The sequence below is a fragment of the Scyliorhinus canicula genome, chromosome 13 (assembly GCF_902713615.1).
Source record: "Scyliorhinus canicula chromosome 13, sScyCan1.1, whole genome shotgun sequence".
Lineage (NCBI taxonomy): Eukaryota > Metazoa > Chordata > Chondrichthyes > Carcharhiniformes > Scyliorhinidae > Scyliorhinus > Scyliorhinus canicula.
Window position 1 is genome coordinate 61057525 of NC_052158.1, and position 16116 is coordinate 61073640.

General features: G+C 49.1%; 1 protein-coding gene across 3 annotated transcripts in view; it reads left to right on the forward strand.

The window, feature by feature from the left end:
- sned1 (sushi, nidogen and EGF-like domains 1) overlaps window positions 1-16116 on the forward strand; it is a 191727-nt gene that overhangs the window by 86931 nt on the left and 88680 nt on the right. For all 3 annotated transcript variants that reach the window (XM_038815011.1, XM_038815010.1, XM_038815009.1), the window contains exons 10-12: window positions 2330-2455; window positions 5470-5580; window positions 9956-10072. In XM_038815011.1, coding sequence (XP_038670939.1) covers window positions 2330-2455; window positions 5470-5580; window positions 9956-10072 — 354 coding nt within the window. The remainder of the gene's footprint in view (window positions 1-2329; window positions 2456-5469; window positions 5581-9955; window positions 10073-16116) is intronic.

Below are 16116 nucleotides of genomic sequence, written 5' to 3' on the forward strand. Positions count from 1 at the left end.
ACTTGCGTCCAGTAGGTCTTCCAGTATTGTCTGTCGTGGCGGTTGTGGGTACGTCCTTGTCTCCTTTCGTAGGAAGTTTTTGAGCTGCAGGTACCGTAGCTCGTTCCCCCCAGCTAGCTGAAATTTCTCTGTCAGTTCGTCCAGTGTTGCGATCCTGTCGTCCGTGTATAGGTCCCTGACTGTCAGTGTCCCCCCGTCCTGCCTCCACCTTTTGAAGGTGGCGTCGGTCAGTGCTGGTTTGAACCTATGGTTGTTGCAGATGGGAGCCCTGTTCGACATTTTGGTCAGGCCAAGTTGCTGCCGCAGTTGGTTCCAGGATTGGAGGGTGGCTGTCACCACTGGGCTGCTGGAGTGTTTTTTGGGTGGGGATGGGAGTGCTGCCGTGGCGAGGGCCCGGAGGGAGGTTCCCATGCAGGAGGCCTCCTCCGCACGCACCCACTCAGCTTCTGGCTCCTGGATCCATCCCCTTACTCGCTCGGCTGTTGCTGCCCAGTGGTAGAATTGTAGATTCGGGAGGGCTAACCCTCCCCTGGTTTTTGTTTTTTGTAAGACCTTCTTTGGGATCCTAGCATTTTTACCCCCCCATACGAACGCCATGATGAGTTTGTCCAGCGCTTTGAAAAAGGCCTTGGGGATGTAGATCGGAATGGATCTAAACAGGAAGAGGAACCTGGGCAGTACGTTCATTTTGATCGTCTGAACTCTCCCCGCGAGGGAGAGCGGGAGTGTGTTCCATCTTTGCAGGTCCTTTTTAACTTCCTCCGTCAGGCTGGTGAGGTTCCATTTGTGGATCCCTTTCCAGTCATGGGCTATTTGGATCCCCAGGTAGCGGAATTTATGTCGGGCTTGTTTGAACGGCAGCCCCTTTAGTGCTGCCCCCCCCCCCCCCCCCTTGCGGGTGTACTGGGAAGATCTCACTTTTGCTCATGTTGAGTTTGTAGCCCGAGAAGGCTCCAAACTAATAAAACCTTTTACAGTGAAACTAAACCTCCAGGGCCGGGATTCTCCGAAATCCCGGACAAATGTTGATGCCAGCGTAAACACCGGAGTGGTATTCCGGCGTCAACGGGCCTGCTGGCCCAGAGATTCAGCAGACCTCCGAGGGCCAACACGGCGCCTGAGTGCTGCGCGCTGCTCTGGCGCCCAAAGGCGGCCCTGCACAGCCAGCACGGGTCCGCACATGCACGCGATGGCCGTCTCCGCGCCAGCGTCGCATAACATGGCGGAGATCTAGCGGGTCCGCGCGGAAGGAGATAGGCCCCCTCCAGATCATGGGCGCTCGCTGATCGGTAGCCTCCCATCGCGGGCCTGGACGCCCGGGAGTCAGATCCCCCGACCCCCACCAGGACGTCATTGCGGCCGCGGATCCGAGCTCCCACCGGCGGTACCAGGTTAAAACTACGCCGGCGAGGCTCTCCAGTACTCTGTGGGAATTCAGCCGGTCGGCCGCGGAGAATCGCCGCAGGGGCTTCTTTCAGCAGCCTCGACTGGCGCCGCGTCGACCGTGTAGGCGTGGTTGGCGCCGATTCTCTGGTCACCAGAGAATTGCGTCCCAGCATCGGAGCTGTGTGGCGGGAATTTCCCGCATCATCGGCGATTTTCCGACCTGACGCAGGCTCAGAGAATCCTGCCCATTTCCTTCACACTCAACAGCAGAAATATAAATTAAGCTCAAACTTAAAGCCACATCTTATTTCTAACACCCACAAATACAAACATAAACTCCCTAAAACTATATCTAGTTCCGAACAGTACATTATTTTAGAGTAAATAACAGCCCTTGTATATATTATAGTGAGTAAGAACCCCAGTATATATTATGGTAAATAACAACCCTGTGTATATTGTAGTGAGTAACAATGCCAGTGCATTTTAGAGAATAGTATATACCTCATTCGATAGCAGATCTTGTGAATATGGTACAAGATGGTAGTTTGACACGTATAGAAAGTGTTACTGTAACTTTAAGGCTGTCCCATCTATTGTGGTATTGATTGAGTTGTGCTGGTTCATCAGGCCTAGCTTTACAGTCTTATCTGATGTCCACTGAAATGAAATGAAATGAAAATGAAAATCGCTTATTGTCACGAGTAGGCTTCAATGAAGTTACTGTGAAAAGCCCCTAGTCGCCACATTCCGGCGCCTGTCCGGGGAGGCTGATACGGGAATCGAACCGTGCTGCTGGCCTGCTTGGTCTGCTTTAAAAGCCAGCGATTTAGCTCAGTGAGCTAAACCAGCCCCTGATCGAAACCATTTGGAAAAATACAGTTAGATTAAGCTCTAATTGGCAGATCCTGTTCTGTGACATTTCCTTGTGCTCTCTCCAAAGATGGACCAACAGTCCCGAGTGTCTGTCAGCCAAGTCCATGTCAGAATGGCGGAAAGTGCAAAGAGAATGATGATGACTACCTCTGTGACTGTCCTGAAGGATTTACGGGGCGTGACTGTGAGAACGGTTCGTATTAATGTTTTCTTGTACTCCCATGTGGTGCGAGATGTCTGGGACTGACTGTAATTTGGGCAGCTAAGGGCAGCATGGTAGCACAAGTGGCTAGCACTGTGGTTTCACAGCGCCATGCTCCCAGGTTCAATTCCCCACTGGGTCACTGTCTGTGCGGAATCTGCACGTTCTCCCCGTGTCTGTGTGGGTTTCCTCCGGGTGCTCCGGTTTCCTCCCATAGTCCAAAGACGTGCAGGTTAGTTGGATTGGCCATGGTAAATTGCCCTTAGTGATCAAAAAGGTTCGGAGGGGTTATTGGGTTACGGGGATAGGGTGAAAATGAGGGCTTAAGTGGGTCGATGCAGACTCGATGGGCCAAAAGGCCTCCTTCTGCACTGTACGGTCTATGTAATAAGATTGCATGTTCAGTGGTTGATACTACTCGGAGTACATCTTGGAATTCCAGCTATTCTCAAGGAATTTACATTAAGCTGCTCCCTGAATCTGCAAATGGGTGGGAATCAAAATGTTTTCCAATCCAATCTGGAGCTAGGTAGGGTTGTCCCCTTCTCCCACCACCCCCCTTCCCCAGGACTTGTTTTTGAATTGTATCAAATCCTTTGCCAAGTCCATCAGGAAGGATAAGGCTATAACTAAGGGTTTCAATGCCAGTCAGCGGAGGTCCTGGCTCTAAAGCCTTCTTAGGCATGGGCGACAACGCCATCTTCTCTGTCTGCAGACAGATAAGCATCTGTGACCAGTTTGAGCTGGCCTCCGGAGACTGAGTAAATTGCAGCTAAAGGTAGACCCTGATCTTTGGGAACGGGGCTGGTCAGTCCTTTATCCACTTAACAGTCAAGTCAGACTACCTGAATGTGTTGGAGTAATGGTTTGGACAGGAGTGGCGTGTGTGTCAAGAGTCCAGGACCATTTCGCCAAGTCAAATAGAAATAGGGGCAGCAGGGTAGCATGGTGGTTAGCATAAATGCTTCACAGCTCCAGGGTCCCAGGTTCGATTCCCGGCTGGATCACTGTCTGTGTGGAGTCTGCACGTCCTCCCCCTGTGTGCGTGGGTTTCCTCCGGGTGCTCCGGTTTCCTCCCACAGTCCAAAGATGTGCGGGTTAGGTGGATTGGCCATGCTAAATTGCCCGTAGTGTCCTAATAAAAAAAAGTAAGGTTAAGGGGGGGGTTGTTGGGTTACGGGTATAGGGTGGATACGTGGGTTTGAGTAGGGTGATCATGGCTCGGCACAACATTGAGGGCCGAAGGGCCTGTTCTGTGCTGCACTGTTCTATGTTCTATGTTTCTCCGTTTGGGATACTAAGTGCCGACACCAGTGGAGCATGTGTGGACTTGCACGACCAGAAAATCGGCATGAAACCCTCACCGATTCCGGTACCGGTGAGGAGTTAGCACCGGCACCGACTGAAACTCCCACGGACCGGGCCAAAAATGGCCGGAGAATGGCTGGGACCCGGGCTCCGCATGCGCACGGCTGACCACCTGCAATGATCGCGCCATACAACATGGCGCTGGCCGTGTGTGGACCCATCCCGCAATCCGCGACCCCAGAGCCCACTCCTTGCCCCCCCCCCCCCCCCCACCAGTCTCCCCAGCTCTAGTAGAAGCCCCCTCCGAGTGTGGGGGCGCTGGACACAGTCCGCAGCCGGCATGCCGTGTTCCCGTACACTCAGGACCACACATGGCCCGCACCATCGGGAACTCGGCCCATTGGGGCCGGAGCATTCCGGGTAGGCTAGCCGATGACGAGCCAACGACCAGTTTGGAGGGGGCGGAGCACAGCAGACCGGCGTCAAACCGGCACCGATCCCGATTCCGCCGTCAGAATCCATTCTCCGCCTGATCGCTGGTCATGATTGCGGCATCGGGCTACCGAGAATCGCACCCAGGGTTTATGGGAGCGGCGCTCCTTCTCTTTACGGGTCAGACATGAGGTGATAAATAGGTGGAGATGGCCAAATCCTGCTCCTGTGCCATGACAATCACGAGAAACATCTTCCAGTTTATCTGGGGATATGGAGCACGTTGGCAGGGACGTGATATAAAAATCCCCAGATAAAGGGCAGAAAAGATTCCTCAATCTCACCCTTATCCTGATTGCCACTTTAGTGTGCAGCATCAAGCTGTGTGCAGACCCGAGATGGATGAAGAGCTTCAGGTCCCCGATATTGAGACCTGATTGAGGGCTGCTCGGCCTGCACTTGTCAGAAGCACACCTTTGGGCATGATCGCCATGGAGGCGGCGGCCTGCTAATTCGAGCTCCCATCTCCAATGAAGTCAGCGGGAGTGCTCCCAATGATGGCGGCCCAGTGAAATAGAGTCAACACCACTGCAGCCTCGGCAGCCCCTCCAGGAGAGGCGGGCACTGCAGAGAAAAGTCAGAAACTGCATGGGTGCCTCAACGTGGAGACAGTCTCAGAGGCGTGTATTTAAATTAAACATGATGAAGGGTCAAGTCATGAGGACCCTCGGAGCGGAGAGGAAAATCCTCCGGGAGTGCGGCCTGTGATACTGGCTGGCCTCGTTTTGGGACTTGGTGCCTCTGGCAGCCACAGTGAGAACGCCCCCACTGAAATGATGGCCTCCTCACACGGTGGGGATGACTCCATCTGTAATAAAATGGCAGTGAGCTCTCTAAATCATCCTAGATTAGGGCCGAACATATATCCAGTCTGCCTATGGGAAAGATGCCCCATTGCAGAAATATTTCGTGGAGCCATATTGACCCACCATTTTCCTGCCCCGACCCATCACCGCCTCCAAGCGCACCACCAAAGAGCGAGGAAACTCTGTCTCGGAACTCTGTCACTACATGCTGAGCTTCTGTCTGCCCTGGGTGATATGAAGGTCTGGTCAGGGTGCCGTGGAACGCTCCATTCAGTCAGACTGAATGGACATAACCTGTCCCTCGTGGGAAGGATTGGACAAAAGTAACACGTTTGACCACTAGTCTGCACGTAAATTCCTTGAGAGTTACTCAAATGCTTTCTCTTTCCTTGCCAACAGAAGTTCTCCAGCCCTGTAGTGCCCACCATCAGTGCCCACACGGGGCCTCCTGCACAGAATACGGAGGGACCTATCGCTGTATCTGCCCGCAAGGACCCAGTGGGAAAGATTGTGAGTCATGTATGAACTATTACACAGCTGAGAGAATAGAAAATACGCAGAGCCCAGAGTAATAGGCCCGAGAGGGAGAATTGGATTAACATCAGTAGAGATACAGTCAGTAACACAGGGTGCCGGGGGGAGAGGGGTTACTGAGTGACAGTCTGAGGGAGCTGGATTAACATTAGCAGGTAAAAGTTGGGCATGCTTGCTTCAACAGCACCTTCCAAACCCACAGCTTCTACCACCCTGAAGAATAAGGGCATCAAGCATATGGGAGCATCACCATTGTACGTTCCCCTCCAAATCACACACCACCCTGACTTGGAGACATATTGCCATTCCTTCACTGTCGCTGGGTTAGGATCTTGAAACTCCTTCCCTATCAGCACTGTGGGTGTACCCACACCACAGGAATGCAGGGGTCCAAAAAGGCAGCTCACCACCACCTTCAGAAGGGCAATTAGGGATGGACAACAAATGCTGGCCTAGCCAGCGTAGCCCACAACCCGTGAAAGAATTAGAAATATTCACTTCTGCTAAATACAACAGAGCTCAGTCCCTTTTCCATTCACAGTAGTTAAAAAAGTGTCTGAACTGCTTTGGAAGTAAAACCATGCACTAACCCTGCAAATTTGCAATATATTTACTTTCCAGTTCATATCTCTGAAGCTGTTCTTTGTGATGTTGATCATAGGATTGCTATTGCCCACAACACTGGGGATGTCCCTCCTGTCCTTCTTCAAAATGGTGCCTTGGGATCCTTTACATTCACCCAAGCTGTCAGACAGGGGGTGGTATTCTCTTGTCTCCCAGCCACGTTTTTCCCAGCAGCGGGAGGCAGCTCACCATTCGCTGGCGGTGAGATTCCCTGCTTCCGCTGCCGTCAATGAGGATTCCCATTGAAAACACCCCACGCCACTGGGAAACCCACAGGTGGGTGTGCGCTGCTGGGTGGGAACAGAGAATCTCACCGCCAGGGACCAGCCGGAGAATTCCGGCCAGTGTCTTTGCTTCATATCTCATCTGAAAGGTGGCACCTCCCTCTCCCTCAGTCTTTAAAGCTGCGTTCTTCCAACTCGGCTTGGATGCAAACCTTTTCATGATTGTATCTCTGCTTTTTATTTGCTCTGCCTGGCACAGGACTTTATCCTTGTGGGTCATTACCAGCTGATGCTATAGTGCTTGAAACATGTCCATCTTCAAAAATTAAATCAGTTGGAGCTGCTGGCTCAGGGTACCCATGCGGATGTACTACTGGGGCTTCCGGAGAGTTCTATGACTCTCGTGTGCCCTTGTGTGGCTTTTGTCATTTTTCTGGATGGAGGGGTGGGTTTATGCCTCTTAATAAAGTATTTCAGCTTGAAGGTTAAAATATAAATCGAAGGTCTTAAATAATTCCCCGAGGCTGATTTTGGATTTATCACTGCTTTGAATCAGGACAATGTGATTCGTAAGATCACCAAACCAGTAAAAAGGACATTAATCTGGACTTTCTCTGATTTTTTTTTTTAACTGAGGACTGATGTACTCAAGTAATGGGAAATTCACTTCCCAGGGATGCCAAAGGGCCAGTTGGACTCGGCCCTAGGAATTGGTCCAAACGGATCTGGTGAGCTGGATTTGTGATCCATGTTGAAGATTTTTAAAAGTGAGGGTGCAGCTTTAAGAGGTTATAGGCTTCCAAGATGGAGTCGCTGTTCGCTGCAGAACGATGGATTTCTCGCACCTACCTGTTTAGGTGGGCTTCGTTAAATGGTGGCAGCATGCTTCAGAAAGGAGAATTTTCAACAATGGTTACATGGGGTAGCTGTCTGCTGACTTGATTTAATCAGTGATGTAGCATTGCGAGTAGCGAGACATTTAAATAAATCGCAGGCTTACTGTTTAAGGACCCGGTTGATCACAAGGTCCCTGGGAATTGAGTAAATTAATCATTCATTTGTTGTTTTTTTTTCCTGTTCAACTCTTGAGGCTCGGAGTCAGGGAATCAGGATTAGCAACGGCACTTATGACTGAAGGGGCTCTCAGGACTGGCTGCAGCCTGGAAGTGAAAAAGATTTAGCTCACCCTGGTTGGCTGTGAACTCTATGTGCTGTGGCTGGACTTGCAAGAGGGAATTGTGTGGAGTCTTCTGCTGCAGGAAAACGTCTGCCTTTAGCACCCAGGCTCCTCTCTCTGCAGATTGATCTGGCAAATTTTCTTATTATCTGCGTATAACAACATACAAACATACAGTAATGAGGACAGGGTATGGAGCTATCTCCATCCGAGATCTTGGATGGTGATGTCCAGCACGAAGGGGACATAGCTTTAAATTGAGGGGGGATAGATATAGGACAGATGTCAGAGGTAGGTTCTTTACTCAGAGAGTAGTAAGGGCGTGGAATTCCCTGCCTGCAACAGTAGTGGACTCGCCAACACTAAACGCATTCAAATGGTCATTGGATAGGCATATGGACGATAAGGGAATAGTGTAGATGGGCTTTAGAGGGGTTTCACAGGACGGCGCAACATCGTGGGCCAAAGGGCCTGTACTGCGCTGTTATGTTCTATGTTCTATGACCAACACTACACTGACCCTAGGTCTGGGTGATGTGCATTCTTATATACTGCGTGGGTGGTATTGCACTCACATTAATCCTGTATCTGCCAGTCCCTTATACTACATAGCCCTCCAGGATTGTTCATCTAATTCTGACCTTCTGACATCCCCAAATGTAATTGTTCTGCCATTGGTGATCATGTCTTCAGGCTGCCTGGCATTCGTCTCTGACTCTCCCTCTCTCCCCCTAGCTCTTTGACCAAACTTTTGGCCATTTTCCCTAATATTGTCTCGTGTAGCTCAGCGTCTAATATTGCTTTCAATTGCTTTGAAGGTGCCACGAGAATGCAAGTTGTTGTTGATTTCCTGCCACTACTTCAGGGAAAAACAGACAAAAACCCTGGAAAAGGCCCAAATTCCCAAGTTACATTGGGAATTTGGGAAATTACCATAGAAAAATCAATTCTCTGATTTTTAAAAGTTAATTAAGAATATTATGTTAATTGCAACCTAGCAGGAAATACATTCAAGCAGAGTATAGGTTCCTATATTTAAGACTGTAGGAGCAACGTGACCGTGTCACTTGTGGGAAAGACATGGATTGCGCACATTATATTATTAATTAATCTTAGCATGACGAAGCATCGCATGTGATTCAGTCGAACTCTACTAATTGTCACAGAACCAGAGCAACGGAACTCAGAAACTACAGCAGGAAGTCCCGATAATTTTGATTTATAGATTGTGTTTGGAAACATGAACATTCGATAAAAGGAATCCACATAGCTGCACTATCAGTAATACCCTCCTGGTGGCGGTGTAGAGCTTCAGGAATCATCATGCCCAACAGTGCCGCCCACTGGGCATGTAATGGTGCAGCAACTGTGAAAGAGCATTTGCAGTTTGTCACTATTTGATGTGCAGGAAATGGCAGAGGTTTTTTATTCTGAATAATCCTTATTGTCACAAGTAGGCTCACATTAACACTGCAATGAAGTTACTGTGAAAATCCCCTTGTCGCCACATTCCGGCTCCCGTTTGGGTACACAGAGGGAGAATTCAGAATGTCCAATTCACCTTACAGCACATCTTTCGGGACATTGATAAAGTATCGTTCATGAGCTCCGGCCATCTCACAGCACATTACAGTCACCAACGTACTTTTGAAGGTAGTCACTGATGTAGTGTAGGAAACCCAGCATCCATTTGCACACACCAAGTGCCTTCAAGCACCAATGTGGTAGCGACCAGATAATGGCCGGAATTCTCCAACCATTGGGATTCCATGTTCCCGACAGTGCACTCCCGCCCACTGGTTTCCTGGCGGCACAGGGTGTCTTCAATGGCTAGGGGAATCTGAGAATCCAGCCCAATGGTTGAGGGAAACGTTTTAGTCAGAAGATCAGGGGGAACGCCACTGCTGTTCTTTGGAGTGATGCCATGAGGTTGTTCATAAATATCTAAAAGGACAGAAAGAACCTTGGTTTAACACCTCCCTTCAAAAAGCAGCAACTTCGACAGTGTAGCATTCCCTCAGTACGCACTGAAGTGTAGACTCGGTTATGTACTCATGTGTCCGTATTGGGGCTTGAACTCATCACCTTCTGATTTCGAGGTGAATGTGCTACTGTGCGGTAGCTGATGATCTTGTGTTTGTGTATTAGTTTATTTAAAGTTCCCGTCACCTGGCCCCACCTTGTTGGAACCGGTTTGCGTCTGTCGCCACTGACTGGGAAACCGCTGTCACACCCCATTCGCACCCAGTCATGAGTAAATCCGAATCTTCATCTCCGCATTCTGTTCACAGCTGAGTCACTAAGGGTTGTCTTTTCATGCTTCCAGTGGTGCTGTCCCCCTGTGACTCGGACCCTTGTCAAAGAGGAGGGACTTGCAATGAACAGGATGGCTCCTATACGTGCCAGTGTCCACCGGGATTCAGCGGGCAGCGATGTGAAAAAGGTCTGTTTTTACTCTTCTTTTCCTCTCCATCAGAAGTTAACAGTTGGCTCCGGCCCTCTCAAACCGGTTTGGCACACTCTCAGCCCTAGAGAGACTACAGTCCTCAATTCTCAGTTCGTTGACCCAGTTTTCAATCCAGCTCCACCTTTTGAGGCAGTATTCTTAACATTCCTGGACTGCATGGTGGCGCAGTGGTTAGCACTGCTGCCTCACGGCGCCCAGGACCCGGGTTCGATCCGGGCCCCAGATCACTGTCCTTGTGGAGTTTGTACATTATCCTCATGTCCATGTGGATCTCAGCCCCACAACCCGTACAATGTGCAGGTTAGGTGGATTGGCCATGCTAAATTGGGGACTTTAATTTTCTTTTTAATTAACAAAGAACAAAGAAAACTACAGCACAGGAACAGGCCCTTCGGCCCTCCAAGCCCGTGCCGACCATGCTGCCCGTGTAGACTAAAATCTTCTACACTTCCTGGGTCCGTATCCCGCTATTCCCATCCTATTCATGTATTTGTCAAGATGCCCCTTAAATGTCACTATCGTCCCTGCTTCCACCACCTCCTCCGGCAGTGAGTTCCAGGCACCCACTATCCTCTTTTTACAAAACTTGACTCGTATCTATTCTAAACCTTGCCCCTCGCATCTTAAACCTATGCCCCCTAGTAATTGACCCCTCTACCCTGGGGAAAAGCCCCTGACTATCCACTTTGTCTATGCCCCTCATAATTTTGTAGACCTCTATCAGGTCGCCCCCCAACCTCCATCGTTCCAGTGAGAACAAACCGAGTTTATTCAACTGCTCCTCATAGCTAATGCCCTCCATACCAGGCAACATCCTGGTAAATCTCTTCTGCACCCTCTCTAAAGCCTCCACATCCTTCTGGTAGTGTGGCGACTTGAATTGAAGACTATACTCCACCTGTGTTGCCCCTTTCAGTGACCTGTGGACCTGTACACCTAGACCTCTCTGACTTTCAATACTCTTGAGGGTTCTACCATTCACTGTATATTCCCTACCTGCATTAGACATTCTAAAATGCATTACCTCACATTTGTCCGGATTAAACTCCATCTGCCATCTCTCCGCCCAAGTCTCCAAACGATCTAAATCCTGCTGTATCCTCTGACAGTCCTCATCGCTATCCGCAATTCCACCAACCTTTGTGTCATCTGCAAACTTATTAATCAGTCCAGTTACTTTTGCCTCCAAATCATTTATATATACTACGAACAGCAAAGGTCCCAGCACTGATCCCCGCGGAACACCACTAGTCACAGCCCTCCAATTAGAAAAGCACCCTTCCATTGCTATTCTCTGCCTTCTATGACCTAGCCCGTTCTGTCTCCACCTTGCCAGCTCACCCCTGATCCCGTGTGACTTCACATTTTGTACCAGTCTACCATGAGGGACCTTGTCAAAAGCCTTACTGAAGTCCATATAGACAACATCCACTCCCACCCCTTTTACATCCCCCTCTATCCCGCCTGAAAAATCTAAATCCTGGAACGTTTAGCTGCCAATCCTGTCCTTCCCTCAACCAGGACTCTGTAATGGCAACAACATCATAGTTCTAAGTACTAATCCAAGTTTAAATTCATCTGCCTTACCCATAATATTTCTTGCATTAAAACATGCACTTCATGCCACCAGACCCGCTGTTTTCAGCAACATCTCCCTGTCTGCTCTTCCTCAGAGCCATACTGGCCCTATTCCCTAGTTCTCCCTCAATGCTTTCACCTTCTGATCTATTGCTCCAGTGCCCACTCCCCTGCCATACTAGTTTAAACCCTCCCGTGTTACACTAGCAAACCTCGCTGGCAGGATATTTATGCCTCTCCAGTTTAGATGCAACCCGTCCTTCTTATACAGGTCACACCTGCCCCGGAAGAGCTCCCAGTGGTCCAGATAACGGAAGCCCTCCCTCCTACACCAGTTGTTTAGCCACGTGTTTTGCTGCTCTATCTTCCTATTTCTAGCCTCACTGGCATGTGACACAGGGAGTAATCCAGAGATTATAACCCTAGAGGTCCTGTCTTTTAACTTTCTGCCTAGCTCCCTGAACTCCTGCTGCAGGACCTCATGCCCCTTCCTGCCTATGCCGTTAGTACCAATATGTACAACGACCTCTGCCTGTTTGCCCTCCCCCATCAGGATGCCCGCTATCCGTTCGGAGACATCCTGGACCCTGGCACCAGGAAGGCAACATACCATCCTGGAGTCTCTTTCATGTCCACAGAAGCGCCTATCTGTGCCCCTGACTGTAGAGTCCCTATGACCTTTGCTCTTCTGCGCTTTGACCCTCCCTGCTGAACATCAGAGCCAGCCGTGGTGCCACTGCTCTGACTGCTGCTGTGTTCCCCTGATAGGCTATTCCTCCCCCCGACAGTATCCAAAGGGATATACCTGTTCGAGAGGGGGACAACCACAGGGGATCCCTGCACTGACTGCCTTCCCCTTCTGGTGATCATCCATTTCTCTGCCTGCACCTTGGGTGTGACCACATTTATATAACTGCTATCTATGACGCTTTCCGCCACCTGCATACTCCTAAGTGCATCCAACTGCTGCTCCAACCGAACCATGCGGTCTGTGAGGAGCTCCAGTTGGGTGCACTTTCTGCAGATGAAACCATCCGGGACGCTGGAAGCCTCCCGGACCTGCCACATCTCACAGTCAGAGCACTGCACCCCTCTAATCAACATTGCGTCAATTAATTAGTAAATTAAATTTAAAAATTATTTTTTTTTAAAATTACTATTAATTATATGTTATCTTGCACTAGATTTCTACTATAAATGTAAAAGCTAAATACCGTACTCTCCGATCTCTGGCTTCGTTACCCCTCTAAATTATAATTAAGTAATTATGTTTAATTAGTTTAACACTGCTTAATTCTTAAATTTAGTGTAGATTCCCAACCAGCCAATCAGATCACAGCTTTACTGTGATGTCACTTCAGTTTCCCCCCACCCCCACACAATTTGAAACGGTAATAAAAATAAAAATGAATAAAAATCACTTGCCTTCCCAGGTTCTCAGGTGCTCTCTGGTTCTCTCCCTGCAGATTAAAAGTTACAGGCCAGAAGAAAGAGAGAACAAAACAGTCGGGAAAAGGCACCTTCTCCCAGTCTGCACCGAATTACCTCACGGCACCAAATTACCAACTTCCAAATTCCCACTCCAGCTGTGTCTCCTTCACTTGCGCAAAACTAAATCTTAACATTCCTAGCAGGCACAGATGGGAATTACCCAGAACTGGATAATAATTCAGTACCAAATTGATAAGATGACAGAGAGACCAAATAAATCATTGACGTGGGACATCACGGGACATCATTAGGCTGCACGGTAGCATAGTGGATAGCACTGTTGATTCGCAGCGCCAGGGTCCCAGGTTCAATTCCCTACTCGGTCACTGTCTGTGCGGAGTCTGCACGTTCTCCCCGTGTCTGCGTGGGTTTTCTCTGGGTGCTCCGGTTTCCTCCCACAGTCCAAAGATGTGCGGGTTAGGTGGATTGACCATGGTAAATTGCCCTTAGTGTCTAAAAGGGTTAGGAGGGGTTATTCGCTTAGGGGGATAGGGTGGAAGTGAGGAGTTAAGTGGGTCGGTGCAGACTCGATGGGCCGAATGGCCTCCTTCTGCACTGTATGTTCCATGTCTATCACAGTTTTATACTCCTACAGCAAGTGTTGAGATTGACATGTGGTCTGCCTCTGTGGCAACATGCAGTTAAATTTATTTTGGGATTTTCTCCATACTTAGTTGGCCGTGCGAGTTCTTGACAGATCAGTGCATCTCTTTGCCTTGCATCTCATTCGGTTTCTAGCCCATGCTGCTGTATCTATTTGACGGGACAGTGTACATACATAGAAACATACATAGAAAATAGAAGAAGGAGGAGGCCATTTGGCCCTTTGGGTCTGCTGATGGCTGATTGTCAAGTTCAATACCCTGATCCCTGCCTTCCCCCCATATCCCTTGATCCCTTTAACCCCAAGAGCCGTATCTAATTCCTTCCTGAAATTGCACAATGTTTTGGCCTCAACTCTGATAGTGAATTCTACAGATTCATCACTCTCTGGGTGAAGAAATTTCTCCTCACCTCAGCCCTGAAATATTTACCCCTTATCCTCGAACTATGACCCCTAGTTCTGGACTCCCTCATCATCGGGAATATTCTTTCTGAATCTACCGTGTCTAATCACGTTAGAATTTTATAAGTTTCTATGAGATCCCCTCTCACTCTTCTAAAGTCCAGTGAATATATTGCTTAGCTGACTTAGTTTCTCCTCATTCAACAGTCTCGCCACCCCAGAAATCAGCCTGGTAAACCTTCGCTGCACTCCCTCCATAGCAAGAACATCCCTCATCAGATAAGAACATCAAAACTTGACACCATACTCCAGGTGTGGCTTCACCAATGCCTTATGCAATTGCAGTAATACATCTCTCTTCCTGTACTCAAATCCTTTCACTATGAAGACCAAAATACCATTTGCCTTCTCCACTGGCTGATATACCTGCGCGCTTACTTTCAGTGACTGGTGGCCGAGGACACCAAGATCTCATTAAGTATCCACCTCTCTCAATTTACATTCATTCAAATATTAATCTGCCTTCCTATTTTTGCTACCGAAGCAGATAACCTCGCATTTATCCACATTCTACTGCATCTGGCTTACATATATATGGCCATTCACTCAGCCTATCCGAATCCCGCTGAAGCATCTCTGCATTCTCCTCACAGCTCCCCCTCCCACCCAACTTCTGTATCATCTGCAAATTTGGAAATAATACATTTAGTTCCTTCGTCCAAGGCATATCTTTGTGAACAGTTGGGGTCCTAGCACACTCCTGGTCGCCGCCTGCCAATCGGAAAAAGACCCATTTATTCCAACTTTTTGCTTCCTGTAAAAACGCTGGTGTTTTGATCCCCAGTTTCCTGCAAAAAATAAAAAGCGATTCACTTACCTTCAGGGCCGGAGTGCTTTACGCAGCTTTAGCTGCGGGTACGGGCCCCTGCACTTTCAGATCTGAGTCCACGCATGCGCAGGTGAAGGCCTCCAGTGGCCGTGCCGAGCGCCGTGGCGGACTCGGACCACGGATGATCACGGACAATGTAGGCCCCCCCCCTCCCCCCCCCCCCCGATTGGCCGTGCGCCGCTGCATTGTACTGGCCTGATTAATGCCCCGGCCACCCATAAGGCCCTCCCCGGTGCTCGGCCTGCTGGGTGCAGAGTATCGCTGGGAGGGCATCTGCCAATGGCCCCCAGCCGTGCGGCGTAAATCGCGGACGAGCCATTCTCTGGGGCCCGGAGAATCGCCGGAGCGGTGCCAAGTCCAATTCGGTCGGGAACTTCGCCCCCACGCCAAACACGATTTCGGCACGAGGCTGTAGAGAATCCAGCCCCCCCATTATGCATTCCCCTATTTCTGACTGTAAGGGGCCTACATTAATTTTATCAATCTTTTTCTTTTTACACCCCTATAAAAACCTTTACAATCAGTTTTTATGTTCTCCAGTAGCTTACTTTAATTTTGTATTTTCCCCTTCCTAATTAATTAGGGGCTGGTTTAGCACAGTGGGCTAAACAGCTGACTTGTAATGCAGAATATGGCCAGCAGCGCAGGTTCAATTCCCATACCAGATTCCCCGAACAGGCACCGGAATGTGGCGAATAGGGGGCTTTTCACAGTAACTTCATTGAAGCCTACTTGTGACAATAAGCGATTATTATATTATTATTAATCCCTTGGTTCACCTTTGCTGAATTTTAAACTGTTCCCAATCCTCAAGTCTGTTGATTTTTCTTGCTAATGTGTATGCATCTTCTTTGAATCTAATACTATCTCTAAATTCACTTATAAGCCATGGTTTGGCCACAGTTCTCTTTCTACTCTTGTCCCAAATAGGAATAAACAACTTTTGGGGTTCACCTATTCGTTCCTTGAATGCCTGCCATTGACTGTTTCCCAGTCCGTCATAGCCAACTCATGCCTCATAACATCATAGTTACCTTTATTGGGGTTCAGGACTGT